The 19,286-nt window shown below is 41.4% G+C and overlaps 2 protein-coding genes across 3 annotated transcripts in view; one reads left to right on the forward strand and one right to left on the reverse strand.

Moving 5' to 3' along the window:
• LOC126271993 (mitoguardin) overlaps positions 1-197 on the reverse strand; it is a 1,260,603-nt gene extending 1,260,406 nt beyond the window's left edge. The window contains exon 1 of the mRNA XM_049974476.1: positions 99-197. Coding sequence (XP_049830433.1) covers positions 99-197 — 99 coding nt within the window. The remainder of the gene's footprint in view (positions 1-98) is intronic.
• Positions 198-414: 217 nt separating this feature from the next.
• LOC126271992 (F-box only protein 42) overlaps positions 415-19,286 on the forward strand; it is a 71,500-nt gene continuing 52,628 nt past the window's right edge. Inside the window, exons 1-4 of one of the 2 annotated variants that reach the window (XM_049974474.1) lie at positions 415-835; positions 1,107-1,238; positions 3,936-4,147; positions 8,232-8,407. In XM_049974474.1, coding sequence (XP_049830431.1) covers positions 676-835; positions 1,107-1,238; positions 3,936-4,147; positions 8,232-8,407 — 680 coding nt within the window. In that variant the 5' untranslated portion in view covers positions 415-675. The remainder of the gene's footprint in view (positions 836-1,106; positions 1,239-3,935; positions 4,148-8,231; positions 8,408-19,286) is intronic. The other variant, XM_049974475.1, reaches the window with a different exon arrangement.

The raw sequence follows: 19,286 nt of genomic DNA on the forward strand, positions 1-19,286 counted from the left end.
AATCATTGTAGAAAATTGCTTTTAATTTCAGTAGGAACAGTCCTTTACGTATGACAGTAACTGAAATATTGTTTAATAATTGATCGGTAGAACTATACCTTTTGAGGGACCGATAAATTAATGTTTCTGAAAGGTGCTGCAAATCGAATATTTGGAATTTTTATGAGTAAAGGATTTATCTGAGTAAGCATCGACATGTCGCGTCTGTCTTTACGATACGGCCTAGTCGCAAAATTTCACTAAAGTTGCTACAGAACGAATACTTTCAACTATAACATGTTCGCGTGCTGTTTACATTTTGAACCGAACAGCTGATTCCAGTGCCTTGTGCGAGGCGATAGTCATATGTTTAGCGATGCCAGACGCTACAGAAGTGTTGTTGCCTATTTAGAAGAAAATGTGCCAATAATAACCGCTATCAACATGCATCAGTCACCAAGAACTGAGCTTTGCCGGTAGAAGCTAATGAATGTGTTTACACGTGTCGAAAAATTAAAAGATCGCGGGAAGTTGGTACTTTGTTAACAGAATGCAGTTGCAAATCCCGATGAGATGGCGCTAAAAGCAGTTTACATTGTGTGTTTACAAGTGGTGGCTGAAAAGTGATGAAGCGATTTAGTTTCCCCGGCTAAAAGTTGCAATGTACTTAATATATGCCGAAATTTGACAGCAAAAATGTCATCCTCTCTCACTGCTGTGCCCGTGAACAGATACGAAAGGTCAATAGACGATCTTCCTGATGAAGTTTTGGAATATATTCTTAGTCTTGTTCCCCCATACAAAGACTTAGAAGAATGTTCCGTTGTTTGTAGACGATGGCATAAAGCTGTAAAAAGTATGTATGTCCTAATAATCGAACAGTGCACCAATTATATTCTCTTGTAAAGATTCTTAAAATCTGTATACTACGGTGTATTAAGGATTCGTAACCTTTACTAACTTCCACATTTGAATAACGCATAGGCCTATCCCTTGCAACCGACTTATCAATTAAACTGTTACAGGTTTACCCATTTGTACATATTTCTTGCCTTACATTTTTTATGCAAATGAATTATTTTTCAACATACCAAGTCTACTTGTTAAAGCATTTTCATTTGTTACAGATGTTATTCGCCATACACAGAAGAAGTTTAATCGGTCTGTGACGGAGTTCCTCATAGAATGTGAAGAATTAACTCCTGAGGCGTACACACCATCTATTACCAAAAGATATTCACATTCTGCATGCTTTTGTGGTATGATGGACTTCACTTGTTATAGTGGCAGAACTGTCGTGAAGGGTGTCATATTCTTTCAGTTTTTCAGACCTTTCTGCTGCAGTTTGTTTGGCTTTACAAAATATATTTACTTGTATGGTATTTTTTAGTATATCTGGAGCCAATGACTAGGCTACTCTGTGAAATAGACAAGAAGAATCAAAAGAGAATTATCAGTGTAATGTAGCAACTGCCGTAAAAATTTCAACACTCTCTGTATGAGAAAATGCCGAGTTGTGCCACAATTTTGACTGCACTAGGAGGACATGTCGAATTGTACCACATATTATGGTTTTGTCCCATTCAGTTCATACCAAAGAATTATTAAATGCATATTTGTGCACCATAATTAATTTAATCTTGCCTTTAAAGACTGTATGGGAGCAATACATAAGGGGGTTATAGTTATTGGTGTGGTCTTCAGTTGAAAGAGTGGTTTGAAGCAGCTCTCCTTGCTAGTCTACACTTTGCAAGCTGTCTCTGAAACTCAGGACATTGTCTTCAACTGTATGCCAGGGAGCACACTGTTAGTCAGCCATGTCGAGAAAACCTGAGGGAACAGAACTACCTTACTGACTGAACTGTTCAAATATGCCTTGCAGGCTGTCTCGCAGCTTCAGCCTACCTGCTTTTGATTCTTTATAGAAGCTCTCCTGCATACTTCCCAGAACTAGCACTCCTGTGAGAACAATCTGTTATAGTGCATTGTGGAGACTGGCTAGCTAAGGTCTGCAGTTTCTTTCCAGAATGAAAATTTCGCTCTTCAGCCGATGTGTTTAAAAAAGAGATGAGCAGGCTTGACCATGAGGTGAATTGTGAAGCTTGTCTGCACATTCAGGCCTTAGTAAGAACACTCCCTGTGAGAGACAAGAACTCGGGTTTGAGTTTGTGTGCACCCAGCCTCAATCTGTCATAAAGTTTCAGTCATATTCCTATCTTGAACAAGCACCAGCCCTATTGTCAGTCAGAACACTTTGTCTTTACATCATTTCCGTTCCCTGATACTGCTTCTTTTTATTATCTTTACATCATTTCCATTACATTCTCTTTGGTGGGGATACTCAGGACCATAAAGAAATGGCATTTGTATATCCATAAGCTCCATTTTCCCATATTAATCAACGAATTTGGGAGCTTAAGGAAAAAATGTATATTGATATAAGACCACTGTCTACCATTCTAAAACAAAAAAAGTTCCCATATGGTAAGATGTTGCTCATGGCTTTTGGGTTATTTTTTGCTAAAAAGAACTTCTTTTTAAAGTGAATGTTCCACTCAGCACAGTGCATCCCAATATGGAATTTTATCTCGGATGAGCACTTTGATACTGCTCTCTCTCTCTCTCTCTCTCTCTCTCTCTCTCTCTCTCTCTCTCTCTCTCTCTCTCTTTTTCTTCCTTCCTTTCTTTCTCTGGGAACCTTGTCTGTGCCTTTAGTGGATGCTGTTCCGTATATGCCCAAAGGTACCCTAAAGAACTAAATTGTACAATGGGATATTTGGGAGTGGTCCCCTATGATTTTCTTTATTCTCATAGCATATGAAGGGCTCATTGCCCAGAGATAAATTTCCTACAGCTGCATGACGCACTTCTGAAAAAACTGAAAAATCACTTTAATTGGTTTTCAAGAATTGTAAGCTACAAAACATTTCGAGCATTTGAACAGAACTAGTGGTAACTGAGTGTGTACTGTATGAGTCTTGTCATTACAAAGCCACTGGTTCAGATCTTGCCAGCAGCAACATTTTATTTTCACTTGTACTTGAATTGTGTATTTGTTGCTAATTGAACTGTTAAATAATGAATAGTTATTCACACTTTTTTCATAAAAAGACATTTTTATTTTAATTAATAATCATAAAAATAAATTAAATTTCGATAAATAAATTGTGAAGTGTTTTGTCACAGGAACATATGACATATTTAAGACCTAATTTTGCTAACTGGTGCAACATTCTTTGAGAGAACATTCACCTTTATAACATAACATGCAAGCTTTACTCTCTCTAGTCGAAAATAAAATGTAACTTCAGGAATATATGTTTTATTGACTATCAGCATCTTTGAGCCCATTGTAGAGAGAGGTATCTTTCAGCCTTTTGGTGGAATATGTCCACATTGTAAACAGTTTTGTAGATGCCAGTACACTCGGAGCAGACATTGGCAGCCCTAAAGTAGTGCTGCAGTGCTGTGCCAGCCATTGAAATGAAACTTGGCTACGTAGGTACCTGTTGTCCACAACAGATTTCTGAGTTTGTGATCTACAGCCACGTTTTATGTCTTGTTGGGGTACAGTGACGTTTTATGACTTGTTGGGGTACAGTGACTGTCAACACACACAAGAAACATGCTTTTAGTTTGAATAAGCAAGTATAAAATTGTGAACACGTTGCACATGGCACAACAGCTTTTTTTTTAAAAAATAGGTGTAAGCTGGCAGATATATGTTTAACTTATTTTTTTATTATTATTTTTTACCTTCATATCTTCTTTCAAACTGTCTCTCCCTCCTCACTTCCAAAATATATACATACTTTTATCATTCTATATGTACCATCCACCTAAATTCTTCTTCCCACCTCTCTTCATCTTCTGCCTTGTATTATTGCATTGTTGTAAGGGACTGGGTCAACCACTAGCAACACATAACATCAAAGTCCTTTGTTCTTCTGTTGTAGGCAATTCAATGTATGTGTTTGGCGGATGTACTTCCACAAGCACAACTTTTAATGACTTATGGCGACTTGATCTTGACAAACGGCAATGGGTGAGGCCTCTAACTATGGGGTCGTATCCTTCACCTAAGGCATGTGCTACAATTGTTTGTTATAAGGATACCTTAATCCTCTTTGGAGGCTGGACTCATCCATCTCCTTATCCACTCCACCAGGTAAGTATATATCACCGTTTCTGTAATGTCCATAATTTACTCAATGCAGTCATACTGAATCTCTGATTTGCCTAATTAAATTTTAGTATAAAGTTCTCACACAAAGTAAAGCAGAAAAAAAATTGTAGATGAAAATGAAAAGCAGCAGTTGTTCACTGGACACTGTTAACTATGTAATCACACATTTCTGTAGCTGTGGTTCTCTCATCTTTCAGTTATGGAGGGCTAGAGTAGAAATCTTGAAACCACTTCAGTCTAACATGGTGAAGTGATTTAATGACAATTTGAGAAAGATGCCACATGATCAAGTAGAACAAATATGGTGATTGTTCAGAAAGTAACTTCTATTTAGCTATAGATAAAAAAAACTGAAACAGTAGAAGCAGATAATGTTGATGTGAAGTCTTACATTCTGTTAGGAAAAGCAGAAAGATGACACCACTGGAAATCAACAGACAGACACAATATGCCAGTTTCCTTTTCCCTTCTGGTAAAGTAATAAATTAAATGATGATAGATCTAAATTGTAAATTCAGCTCTACTTTTCATCATTTGTTAAATGCATCTCCATTTACTCCTAGAGCACCAAGCTACACTCGTGGAAATTGAAATAAGAACACCGTGAATTCATTGTCCCAGGAAGGGGAAACTTTATTGACACATTCCTGGGGTCAGATACATCACATGATCACACTGACAGAACCACAGGCACATAGACACAGGCAACAGAGCATGCACAATGTCGGCACTAGTACAGTGTACATCCACCTTTCGCAGCAATGCAGGCTGCTATTCTCCCATGGAGACGATCGTAGAGATGCTGGATGTAGTCCTGTGGAACAGCTTGCCATGGCATTTCCACCTGGCGCCTCAGTTGGACCTGCGTTCGTGCTGGACGTGCAGACCGCGTGAGATGACGCTTCATCCAGTCTCAAACATGCTCAATGGGGGACAGATCCGGAGATCTTGCTGGCCAGGGTAGTTGACTTACACCTTCTAGAGCACGTTGGGTGGCACGGGATCCATGTGGACGTGCATTGTCCTGTTGGAACAGCAAGTTCACTTGCCAGTCTAGGAATGGTAGAACGATGGGTTCAATGACGGTTTGGATCTACCGTGCACTATTCAGTGTCCCCTCGACGATCACCAGAGGTGTACGGCCAGTGTAGGAGATCGCTCCCCACACTATGATGCCGGATGTTGGCCCTGTGTGCCTCGGTCGTATGCAGTCCTGATTGTGGCGCTCACCTGCACGGCGCCAAACACGCATACGACCATCATTGGCACCAAGTCAGAAGCGACTCTCATCGCTGAAGACGACACGTCTCCATTCGTCCCTCCATTCACGCCTGTCGCGACACCACTGGTGGCGGGCTGCACGATGTTGGGGAGTGAGCGGAAGACGGCCTAACGGTGTGCGGGGCCGTAGCCCAGCTTCATGGAGACGGTTGCGAATGGTCCTCGCTGATACCCCAGGAGCAACAGTGTCCCTAATTTGCTGGGAAGTGGCGGTGCGGTCCCCTACGGCACTGTGTAGGGTCCTACGGTCATGGCGTGCATCCATGCGTCGCTGCAGTTCGGTCCCAGGTCGACGGGCATGTGCACCTTCCGCCAACCACTGGCGACAACATCGATGTACTGTGGAGACCTCACGCCCCACGTGTTGAGCAATTCGGCGGTACGTCCACCCGGCCTCCCGCATGCCCACTATACGCCCTCGCTCAAAGTCCGTCAACTGCACATACGGTTCACGTCCACGCTGTCGCGGCATGCTACCAGTGTTAAAGACTGCGATGGAGCTCCGTATGCCACAGCAAACTGGCTGAGACTGACGGCGGCGGTGCACAAATGCTGCGCAGCTAGCGCCATTCGACGGCCAACACCACGGTTCCTGGTGTGTCCGCTGTGCCGTGCGTGTGATCATTGCTTGTACAGCCCTCTCGCAGTGTCCGGAGCAAGTATGGTGGGTCTGACACACCGGTGTCAATGTGTTCTTTTTTCCATTTCCAGGAGTGTATTTTAGGTTACATGGGCACTAACCAAGGAAAAATTTTGCTCATGTTACATAAGCTGTAAGTTCTCTAATACTTATTATTTTAAGTAATTTTGTTTCCCATGTGAAATCAGTTTAACAGGAAATATTGACAATATAACCAGAAACATAATTTTTTGAACACACAGTGTGAATATGACAAGCAACAGTGGTCAAATCTTGAACAATGAAAGTTTGTATAAACTAGAAACATACAGTTTGTACTTAATTACACAGTCTGTCCAAAGTTTCTAAGCACCCTCTTATCTAATAACTAAATAACAGAAAGTATCAAAAACAGAAATAAAAACAGTTGTACAAATATTATTATGATACATGGAAAATTTTCAAAACACACTCTTCATTTGGAGATAATACTGTCATTTACAGATGACATTTACCTCCTGCACACAAAATGATTGATTCTGAATGAGTCTTACACAGATGGAGACCACAGCTTCCACACGTTAACTTGTTTTTTGTGATGTTGTCTTAGGCTCTCTGGTTACTTGCATTCTTCAAGCATATGTAGCATTTGCTTTTGTAGTTGGTTCCTTCATTTGCAGCAATTTTTGTTACCTCTGGTTTTTGATCCAAGGGTCTCTCCCATCGTGCAAATTATAGGCTACTGGAACACTTTCAAGTCCTTGGATCGCTCTTCTACATATGGTTTCAAAAGTTCAAGGCCTAAGTCATGGAGATACAGTTTTCTGGCATTTTATTTCTTTTTCTTCCACTGAGGCACATTCATCTTGAACAGTGTGTATGAGTTCATGGCAGCCATATCAAGAAGGCTGTAGAACATGACAGTGGCCATCTTCTCATACCCTTTTTGTACAGTATGTCTCAGCCAATTGATCTATGGCATCCACTCCTCCCATTGTGGAATAATAGTATAGGTTTATATGGGTTTTCTTTTTTGGTGTATCAACTTCTACTCCTGCATCACAATGTTGTATTGACAACATCTACAGATTTTTTTTTTTCCTTTGTGATGTAAGAGACTTGTTGCTGGAGACATCTTAGTAGATGGATTTGTGAGTGCAAATTTGGAGAAATAAAGCTCTCTGCCTGTGGTCATCTTAAGTTCTTGTAGTATGTGTTTTCGGTTGGATTTGACTGTCCCAACCAGTACAAGTTTTCAATCTTCATACAGAATGTCCGCCAATTCCACAGAAGTGTAGGAACGGTCAGTTGTGATATTGTAGACTGTATTCTTTGTTGGCTCCATCAGTCTCTTCACAATCTCAAAAGGACCTTGCTCACAGACAGGTCTACTGCCATTTTCAGGGTACGCTTCCATTTTTATTTTGTATCGTTCAAATGCACAACTATATCGTATTTTCCAGGTTTGTCTTTGAGGAAAACTTTAAAAGGACAACAACATCTGAAAAGACATACTATTTCATCATTTGTACTGTGATATCAATTCTGAAGTCCTGGGAGTATTCCATTCAATTCCTGAAATACCTCACGCAGTGACACAAATTTGTCACTTACACATCATTCTACTCTGGTGCCTTTATCATCAAAGCAAAGAATTTTCAGTAGCGGGTGGTGAACTGGAGCCGAGCTCGCAGCCGCTGACTTTATGTACCTGGTACGCCAACGTCCAAGGTCTTCTCTGCGGTCATTTCCGGTTCGGTTCTCCTCTTGCTACCTGCCACGGCAATTCGCTGCAGCACGGGAAACCAGGATCCAAGGCTTTCTTGTTGAAGCCATTCCCATGTTTTTGTGTTTCTATAGCTTCTCTGAACAAGCTGGTGTTATAGTGCTTCTCTACTACCAGAAATTCCTTGTCAGCAAATTTTGCTATGTTCAGTCTTTTAAGATACACGTCATTTTAATGTTACAGAAAGGAAACCACAGCTGTAAATTTTGTGCACCCTATGGTTCTGTCAGTTATTGGAAGATATCATTTTAATAATTTAACCTTAGTGTCATTATGTCATTTAAAGTTTCAGTATGTGTACAAATTACCCTTTCTGTATCATTAAAGAACTTTGATACTGAGTATTGATAAACTGCATGAAAAGTCTTTTGTGTTTGTAGGGCTGGCGACTTTTCAATGAGTTACACATTTACTATATCAGCTGCAATCGATGGAGAGCCATAAATAGTACTACTGCACCACCTGCAATGGCTGGTCACTCTGCTTCCGTCCTTGGTGAAACAATGGTGGTTTTTGGTGGACTGCAAAAGACACATTCATTAGGACAATATGTGAGGTAATAGAAAATCACTACCACTTTCTATGGGGCAAAGTAATAAATCATTGCTATTTGGAAGTGTATTTAGAGAACTGAAGTTGAGAACAATGACTGCATAACAGGACAGCAGAGTCCTCCTTATTTAGTGATGTGATCACCTTCTATTAAAGATAAATGCATTCTTGTTTAATTAATTGTTCATTAAGTTACATAATCATGAGCTAATACTGAGCATCAACAGAGTTACAGGGATTAGTGGACAAAGGGTTGTTGTAGCAAGACTGAATACTGGAACTCCTAAATCCTCCCAAATTATACGAAAAATATATCTATTCAAAAAAGCAGACAAAAATTCGCTTGTTGCCTTCCTGGGAGACAATCTCAACTCCGTCCAAATAAATGGTATAAGTCTAGACCAGATGTGGCTTGAATTTAAAAAAAAAAATTATTGACAGCAATTGAGAGATTTGTTCCAAATAAATTAAAAAACAATGAAGCTGATCTCCCTTGGTACACAAAGGAGGTCAGAACAGTGTTGCAGAAACAACTAAAAAAAGCATGCCAAATTTAAAAGAACACAAAACCCCCAAGACTGGTGACTTGTGATCCTTTACAGAAGCTCGAGATTTACTGTGGACTTCAATGTGAGATGTTTGTAATAGTTTCGAGAGTGAGGCTTTGTTTCGTAACTTGGCAGTAAATCCAAAAAGATAATGGCTACATGCAAAGTATGCTAGCAGCAATTCAAAATCGATGCCTTGTCTGCACGATAGCAATGGAAATACTATCAGTGACAGTGCTGCTAACCAGAGTTACTTAACACAGCCTTTCAAAATTTCTTCACCAAAGAAGGCAAAGTAAATATTCCAGTATTCAAATCAAGAACAGCTGCCAACATTAATAACTTAAAAGTAGATGTCCTCAGAGAAGTGATTCAACTTAAATCACTTAATAAAATAACAGTTAGATTCCTTTCGGAATATGCTGATGCAACAGCTCCCTAATTAACAATCACATACAAACATTCGCTCGTCAAAAGATCCATACCCCAAGACTGGAAAGTTGGACAGGTCACGCCAATACTCAAGAAAGGCAGTATGAGTAATCCACTAAATTATAAGCTCGTATCATTAATGTCGATGCGCATCAGGATTTTAGAATGTGTACTGCATTTGAACATTATGAATCACATTGAGGAGACCTGTCTATTGACACACAGTCACTACGGATTTAGAAAACATCATTCTTGCGAAATACAACTAGTTCCTTGTTTACAGAAAATGTGCTGTCGACAAGGGATTTCAAATATATTCTGTATTACTAGATTTCCAGAAGGCTTTTGACACTATACCTCACAAGGGGCTTGTAATCAAATTTCGTGCTTTTGGAATATTGTCTCAGTTGTGCAACTGGATTCATGATTTCCTGTCATAAAAGTCACAGTTCATGGTACTTGGTGGAAAATCATTGAGTAAAACAGAAGTGATTTCTTGTGTTTCCCTTGTGTAGTGTTATAAGACCTCTGCTGTTCCTTTTCTATAAAATGATCTGGGAAACTATCTGATCAGCCATCTTAGTTTGTTTGCAGATGTTGCTGTCATTTTTCTAGTAAAGCCATTAGAAGATCAAAATAAACAGTGGTGTGAAAATTGCTGATTGACCCTAATCAGTGAAAAGAGGTCATCCACCTGAATAGTAAAAGTCCTCCATTAAACTTCAGTTACATGATAAATCAGTCAAATCTAAATCCCTTAAGTTCAACTAAATTCCTGGCAGTCACAGTTATGAAGAACTTAATTGGGAAAGGACACACAGAAAATGTTTTGGAGAAGGTGAACCAAAGACCGCATTTTATTGACAGAACACTTAGAAGATGCAACAGATGTAGATGTAGATGCAGATTGTTGCTAATAGGCTTTCTGCTTGACAGTATAATGCCGATATTGTGACTCTGAAAATATATCAATAGCTGCAGTCCCAGTTAATGTATCCTGTCAACAAATATGTTGTTGGCTATCCAGTCTTTAGTTGTCAACAGTGTTTCCATCAGATAGTGCAAAAGAACTTCTGTCCTTGTATCGTTAGAAAATTGTTAGGAAATTCAAATTGATGATCAAGTAACTGTTAATGATCTACCATTGTTGATGTTTTATTGACAATATAGCCTTTTCCCCAGAGGCCCAAGGAAAATTAACCCTTTCACTGGTTAGTATGGTTTTGAGCATGCTCTACTGAAATTACCACCATATGGGATGGATCATAAATGAGGAAAAATATTTCATACATGTTATCACATATTGAGCTATGTTGCAGAGGTGTTTTTTTCCCCCCTTCCTCAGTCTCAAGAAATGGCAGAATGGCAATGTCTTTAACTTAAGGAAGGAGATATACCTCCAAAACTGCAGAAAAGTGGGGAAACAACCTGCAAGACTGTAAAACTGACATGCCTTGTGATAGTTCTACAAGGGATGCAGTCTCAAGAAATTCTCCCTTCTCCATCCCTCCCACCTCAAGGTTTCAGGTCGTACTTGTGAGCGTAAGTGTGGTGAACACAGGGCCCAAGCCATTGTTGCGTATCTTCTTACCCTATGCTGCTGTTCTCCCCCTCCCCTTGGTTATCCTTCCCTTCTGACCCGTACACCATGATGGCTGTTTTGATGCAGGCTTAGCTAATTTCAGTCACAATTCCAATTCTTTGGCTTATATCGTATGTCTCTGTGTGACAAATCAAGTATGATCCCTGTTAGTGAGTTCGGCCCTCCAATTTTCTCAGTAGTGCAGGGTGTGCATGGAAGATTGTCCATCACGGCACATAGCCCAATGTCCCACTGGATGTAAAATTCCACCTTAGTCAACAACCTGCACTGCTGTAGCAAGGGTTGTGGTACCTGTGCTGTTAACTTTCAGCAGTCTCCCTGAAAGATGAGATAGAATTGCAAGAATTTCTTCCCTTTGATGCACCATAGGAGGGCAACTGATTAAAGAGACAAAGAGAAAAATATGTCCCCCAAAACTAGGTCAGTTGCAGAACATGTGGTGAATCCTTCTTGAACATAAAACAATTGATATTTGTAGAACAAATTCAAGATAAGTGCAGAGAGTTCTCCTCAATAAATGAAATGAGTAGCAGACCAGTATTAATGCAAACACTGTATCACACTGTGTCCATCATGTCCAGTGAGTCCCAATGGATAACAGGACAAACACTGGAGCATTCATTCTGACTTTTGAAGATGACATACTCCCCAAGAAAGTAAAGGTACTAGTCTGTAGATGTGATGCCAAACCATTCATGCTGCCAGATAAGCACTGTTATAAATGCTATACATGAGAACACTCCAGGTAGATAAACCACTGATTTGTATGAGCTGTGGGGAAGAGCATTCGCCCCGCCCGCCAACTTCCCGTTCCTTCAAAAAAGAACATGAAATAAAGGAATAAGAAACTTTCAAACGACTAATGTACTTCGAGTCTCGAAACGAATATGAATGCTTACATCATGTACAAATGATGACAAATTTTACGTAAGTCATAACGGAGGTACTGCCTATAGCAAAAAATATATCTAATTCTACCCCTTCGTCATGAGGCCTCCAAAGCCAGCCACTTTAGGGAAAAGAAGGTGTTCTCCCTGCTGCTATCCCTTGTACACTTATCTCGAGGACCTCAACCTCTGCTCCCTGAGCAAAACATTCTCTTCCCCTCATAGAGTGCTACTTCGTACCCCCATCCCTTCATCCAGTCACACCCTACAATTCTCATCACCGCATGCTTTGACAACAATCAGTGGCTGAAGGTGTGGTAAATGGGCCAGTTCCGGAAGCGTGGGCAACTGGAAGTAAAACCCTGAGATGAAAAGAAGTGAAAGGAAGAAAAGAAGAAACTGAAGGGAAAGATGGATCTGGTAAATCTAATCTACATCTACACCTACATCCATACTCCGCAAGCCACCTGACGGTGTGTGGCGGAGGGTACCCTGAGTACCTCTATCGGTTCTCCCCCCTATTCCAGTCTCGTATTGTACGTGGAAAGAAGGATTGTCGGTATGCCTCCGTGCGGGCTCCAATCTCTCTGATTTTATCCTCATGGTCTCTTCGCGAGATATACGTAGGAGGGAGCAATATACTGCTTGACTCTTCGGTGAAGGTATGTTCTCGAAACTTTAACAAAAGCCCGTACCGAGCTACTGAGTGTCTCTCCTGCAGAGTCTTCGACTGGAGTTTATCTATCATCTCCGTAACGCTTTCGCAATTATTAAATGATCCTGTAACGAAGCGCGCTGCTCTCCGTTGGATCTTCTCTATCTCTTCTATCAACCCTACCTGGTGCGGATCCCACACTGCTGAGCAGTATTCAAGCAGTGGGCGAACAAGCGTACTATAACCTACTTCCTTTGTTGTCGGATTGCATTTCCTTAGGATTCTTCCAATGAATCTCAGTCTGGCATCTGCTTTACCGACGATCAACTTTATATGATCATTCCATTTTAAATCACTCCTAATGCGTACTCCCACATAATTTATGGAATTAACTGCTTCCAGTTGCTGACCTGCTATTTTGTAGCTAAATGATAAGGGACCTATCTTTCTATGTATTCGCATCACATTACACTTCTCTACATTGAGATTCAATTGCCATTCCGTGCACCATGCGTCAATTCGCTGCAGATCCTCCTGCATTTCAGTACAATTTTCCATTGTTACAACCTCTCAATACAACACAGCATCATCTGCAAAAAGCCTCAGTGAACTTCCGATGTCATCCACCAGGTCATTTATGTATATTGTGAATAGCAACGGTCCTATGACACTCCCCTGCGGCACACCTGAAATCACTCTTACTTCGGAAGACTTCTCTCCATTGAGAATGACATGCTGCGTTCTGTTATCTAGGAACTCCTCAATCCAATAACACAATTGATCTGATAGTCCGTATACTCTTACTTTGTTCATTAAACGACTGTGGGGAACTGTGTCAAACGCCTTGCGGAAGTCAAGAAACACGGCATCTACCTGTGAACCCGTGTCTAAGGCCCTCTGAGTCTCGTGGACGAATAGCGCGAACTGGGTTTCACACGACCGTCTTTTTCGAAACCCATGCTGATTCCTACAGAGTAGATTTCTACTCTCCAGAAAAGACATTATACTCGAACATAATACGTGTTCCAAAATTCTACAACTGATCGACGTTAGAGATATAGGTCTATAGTTCTGCACATCTGTTCGACGTCCCTTCTTGAAAACGGGGATGACCTGTGCCCTTTTCCAATCCTTTGGCCCCCTAATCACCAATGCCACCTACAGAAATTAAGCAAATAGACAACAATCGCTCAGAACAGCTGGTACTGGCTCACATTGGTTTGTGACATAAATTTTCACTACTGTCACTCTCTCTTCTCCTCCTTTTCTGCTCTACAGCCCCCGTAGACTCTGTTCAGTGTGAAGTCATTGACGACCTTTATTTGAGTGACCACTTCCCGTTCTACATTTATCTACTGGAAGGAGCATTTCCTGTAGAGTAGCCACCAAAATGGGTGGTCAGCAAAGCTAACTGGATGTTGTTAAGGCTGTTTTTGAGCACCACAACAGCATCCAGGAATCGGTGGACCACAGCACATGAGTGATCCATCATGTGGCTGATCTGTCGATCCCAAAATCCTCAGGTCATCTTAGGAGGTGACCTGTACCTTGGTGGACAGATGAGTGTAGTTCAGCAATCTGCACCAGGCATGCGACTGTCTGATAGTTGCCATTCAACAGCAGACAACCTCATCACCTATCAAGTTGCAAGAGCCAAGAAGTTATGAGTAACTAAGGAGAGTCATAAAAGCTTATGGCAAGTATTCCTGGATACAATTAATCGTTCCACTTGTTCTACAAAAGTATGGGAAGCCATAAGAAGGATTTCTGGCAAACAAGTCATGTAACAATAGCTGCAGTGTTACAGGGGTGTCTCCAAACAACACCTAGAGACATCGCTCAGGCGCTGGCCAATCCTTTTGCAAAAACTACAGGCAATGCAAGCCAGGATACGGTGTTTCGTCACTGCCAGGTGACTGTAGAGAGGGGCAAGTTGGACTTCAAATCAGACAGTTCTGAGGCCACACCTCTCATTTCTCCATGTGGAAGCTGGATACAGTGCTGTCTGAGACTCGTGACACTGCACCCGTTCACGATCAAATCCAGTACTATATGCTTCAACATTTGCCAAAGGCATCACAGAAAATCCTCCTCAAAAGTTTTAATCTTATATGGCAGACAGACACCTTCCCCAGTTCACAGACGGAGGCAATTCTTACACCTCTCTTCAATCTAGGAAAGGACCACACATGTCCCAGTAGTTTCCAGAGTGTTACCGTAATGAGCTGTTTAGGAAAGACCCTGAAGTGCATGGTTAAGCATCACTGTCTGGTTGTTAGAGACTAGGCAGTTCTTTAGCCACTATCAGTGTGGATTACGGAGATTTCGGTCTACTATCAACAGCTTGATCCTACTAGAGGTGGCTATTCATCAGGATTTCCTGCATAAACATAACTGTCTCGGAATATTCTTTGACGTCAGTAAGGCGTACGCTACTACTTGGCGACACAATATTCTTGTGCATCTCCGTCAATGGTGCTTTCATGCCCCCCCCCCCCCCCCCCCCCCCCCCCCCATTTTCATACGTCCTTCCTGTCTAAAAGGTTTTTTAGGTCTCGAGTTGGTGATATGCTGTCAGATAGTTTCGAGCAGGAGAATGGTGTTCCTCAGGACAGTGTTTTAAATGTTACCCTCTTTTCCATAGTCATCACCAGACCAGTATCTGGTCTGTGGTACAGAGTCCTGTATAGTGCTCTTTATTTGTGGATGAGCAGAGGTTGGAGGAGTGGGCTGCAAAGATGGGTTTTCAATTTTCTACAGATAAGTGTGTGTGTGTGTGTGTGTGTGTGTGTGTGTGTGTGTGTGTGTGAGAGAGAGAGAGAGAGAGAGAGAGAGAGAGAGAGAGAGAGAGAGATCATGCATTTTAGTCATTCTTGTCATACTTCTGATTTACCTGACTTGCATCAGAGGGACACCATTGTACATTTTAAATACTCTGTGGGGTTTTTGGGCCTCATTTTTTACTGCAAATTATCATGGTTACCCCACCTGATGGACCTGAAAACAGAGTTCAGAAGGCACTGAATATCATAAAGTGCCTTAGCTGCAGGTCCTGGGGATCAGACAGGGTGTGTCTGCTCATTTTATAGGGTGTTTGTGCATTCACAGCTAGACTACGGATGCAAGGCCTTCTTACCTGAAGATTATTGATGCTATCCACCACGAGGCTGGCCACAGGTGCTTACACGACCAGCCCCATAACCCGTCTCTGTACTGAGATTGGGAAACCACCACTCACCATCTGATGGCAGCTCCTTATGCTGCATCATGTATGTAACTTCCTTGCAGCTTCCTCGTGACCCGCATACCATACTGTTGCTTGTTCATCTCGGGAATGCCTTTTCTCCAATCATCCACAAGCAACAATGCTATTTGGAACCCATATGAAGCATTTGCTGGAGTCACTCAGTGTGGAGCAAGTACAACCTCAAATCCAGGGTTTTAACCATCTGCCGCCCAGGTTACTGCAGAGGCCCAGAGTAATTTTAGATTTGGTGCAGTGCAGGAGAGAGTGCACTTCAGATTCTGTTTCTAATGTGATATTTTGTGCCTTTTTATATGAGTACCACAGCTACGTAGCTGTCATTACAAATCGAATTGATCTAAAGAGGGGGGACTCAGTTGGTTGCTCTATTGTTTTTCCAGGTCGTGTCCTCAGGGTCTGGTGTTTCAAGACTTTTCTGTCTTCGACACAGAATTATATGCAATTTTCCAAGTGTTGGAGCAGATGAAACATTCTTTTAGTGCTAAGTTTCTTGTCTGTTCAGATTCTCTGAGTGTTCTTTGCTCTCTTCAGTGTTTGTACTCAGCAGGTACAGCAGTCCAGAATACCCAGGATGCCCTTCTCCAACTATTGTGACTGGGGAAGGAGGTGTCTTTTTGCTGGGTGCCACGGCACATGAGTATTGCAGGGAATGAAAGGGCAGATCTAGCAGCCAAGGAGGAATGTTGTGATCATCAGTTATTTCAGTGTGCCATCCCCCTGCATGCCATAGCCTTGCTGTTGAGATCCAGAGTCTTGCGTTGGTGGGAGGACGACTGGATGGAATTGACAGACAATAAGCGTTGTCTAGTAAAGCCCGTCATAACATGGCCCTTGATGTAACTCGTTCCACCTACATCTATGGCATGTGGTCCTCCTCACTAGTCTTCACATAAGCTACTGTCCTATGATGCATAACTTCTTGCTCTGGCAAGAGAACCCTGCAATGTGTGTAGCATGTATTGTACAGATCAGTGTACACCACATTTTATTGAACTGTTTTACGTTCCAACCATTGCAGGTGCGGCAGATTTGCTGACAGATCTACCCTCTATTTTAGGTAACATTCAAACGAATGTGGTTACAGTTTTAAAGTTTTGTAAATTGCCCAACATTTATTCCAAGATTTTAGGGAGATAGTCACACACACACACACACACACACACACACACACACACACACACACACACACACACCATGTGTAGCAGATATCCACTCGTACTGTAATGGTTATTTCTGTCACCTCACTTAATTTAAACACTTGACAGCACTCCACCCAGCTGTTGATATAACCCTACAAGAAAGCTCATTCCTCGCAGACTACTCTCCTATTCTCAGACATGATGAAGCATATTCGTTTGAAAACATGAAGCCAACTTTGGGAGGGCATCAAATTGGGTTTATACATTGATAATGAGAACAGTTTTAGTGCTTCACTGGAAGCAAAATAAATATATGCAGGATGTTCAGAGATTATGATTACAAACTGTAGGACTTGTAGAGGGGAGTGAGTACGATAATATTTTGAACAGGAACACAGGTCTGGAAATGTGCCATTCCCATTCTGTGATTGTTTCACTTCAGATGTGTAACTATTGCACTTCTGCCCGAGATGTGTAAGTAGTGCCCTTCTGCTCGAGAAACAGAATTAGGCATGACAGAGTAAAATTATTTGGCAACAATTCAAAAGAAACATAGCAAAACATCCATTTATCACTTAAGCACATATTTTGTTTGTGTTAATCCTTAAACATTACATTCTTATATTATTCCAAAACTAAAAGGAACCCAGAGTACTGTATGTACAGAACAGTACTGATTACGAGCCGTTCAATGTAATGACCACCAATGTTGTTACAGATGTAGTACCTATGAAGTGTGTTCTGTACACACTCTCCGTCCCACCTGGTGTTTCTTGAATTCTTAGTCACCAGAACAAAAGCCAGCAAATCATCCTCTGTCTCTACAGGAGTATTGTAAATTAAACTTTGCATACAATCCTATAAGTAGTATCCCATAGTTAAATTGGGCAATTGTGGTAGCCATGTGATCGGACAGACCTGGCCTATCCATCTTTCACTATACCGTCTGTTGAGATGTCTCCGAACTGCACATGGGAATCGAAGTGCACCATTATGTTGAAACCCCATTTCTGGATGGACAGTCAGTTGCACAGCTTCCAAGAAGAGGCCCATTACATTTTGTAGAAAGAAAAAATATGCAGGCTCAGTTAACTTGAGTGGAAGGAGGTATGGCCCAACCACATGACTATACGTAATACTAGGATAAGCATAAATACCAATCCTGTGCTGAAATCTGTTAACATGCATGGCACAAAGACTTTAGTTTGCCTATATGTTGCTGTTTCGCAAATTCAGAATGCAGTCCCTAGTGAACTTACATTCATCTGTGATCAGAACTCGACATGGAAAGAGGAGCGTGTCAATGCAGCAGTGCAGGAATCGGGTGTAGTAGGCAGTACGATGAGGAAAATCAGCTGGACATGTAGCGTGTACATGTTATCAGTGGTACAGATATAATTGTTACTCATGCAGAGTGTCCCAGACAATACCACTACACACACAGTTGTGCAGGTACTTGTTGATGGGTTCTCTTCAATGTAATGCTGTACACATACTTCAGGTTTGGGCGTACGCCATTGTCATAGAGCACCACAATCCTGACTTCTCACAGTGAAGATATGTGTTTCTTGGAGCTTTGGCAAAAAGTTTTTGCTATGACGTGCTACATCATGGAAATCGCTTATGATATAGCCGACTAAGCTCTTCCGTTACCTCAAGCTTTGCCACACATAAGGAGCATGTCTGTGTTTTCCAAAAACATGTACCAAACCATGTTTACTGTATTGGAGACACACCGGCATTGAATAGTTCTTACAGCAAGGTAGACGTTGAGTGACATCAGATGACCGTCTGACATAGTGCATGTCATCCTGTCTACCCTGATGCATACCAGCTCAAGCAACTCTTAGACTTTTCTCTTTCCCTCAGCAGACATGGACACATTACACATCTGAGCTGATAGATCAGAAACTGTACATTTCCTGGCTTGGGCTCCTATTCAAAGTATTATGTAGTCACTCTCCTCTACAAGTCCTAGAAGTTTGTAACAGGAATTTCCATATATAGATGATTGATCGTACACTCTCTACAACATTATCTCCCTCCATATGGGGAGGCCACACACCAGTGATCTCTGACTTGATCTTGCAACTAGGGTATTTTAATGCCCACAGCACTCTGCAGGGCAGTTTGAAAACCTGTCTGCAAGCCAATATACTAGATCAGATTTTTTTTTTACTTTTAAACTTAGTGTGTGTCACATACATTAGTCCAGCATATAGTACCTTCTTGGCTCTTGTTCTGTCAGTCTCTAGCCCCAGCTATCTCCCATCTATGTGGTGGAAGGCGCATGATGATTTACACGACAGCAACTGTTTTCCAATTATTCTTTCTGTCTTACATCAATATCATCA

This window comes from Schistocerca gregaria, chromosome 5 (genome assembly GCF_023897955.1).
Source record: "Schistocerca gregaria isolate iqSchGreg1 chromosome 5, iqSchGreg1.2, whole genome shotgun sequence".
In the NCBI taxonomy this organism is placed as follows: Eukaryota; Metazoa; Arthropoda; class Insecta; order Orthoptera; family Acrididae; genus Schistocerca; species Schistocerca gregaria.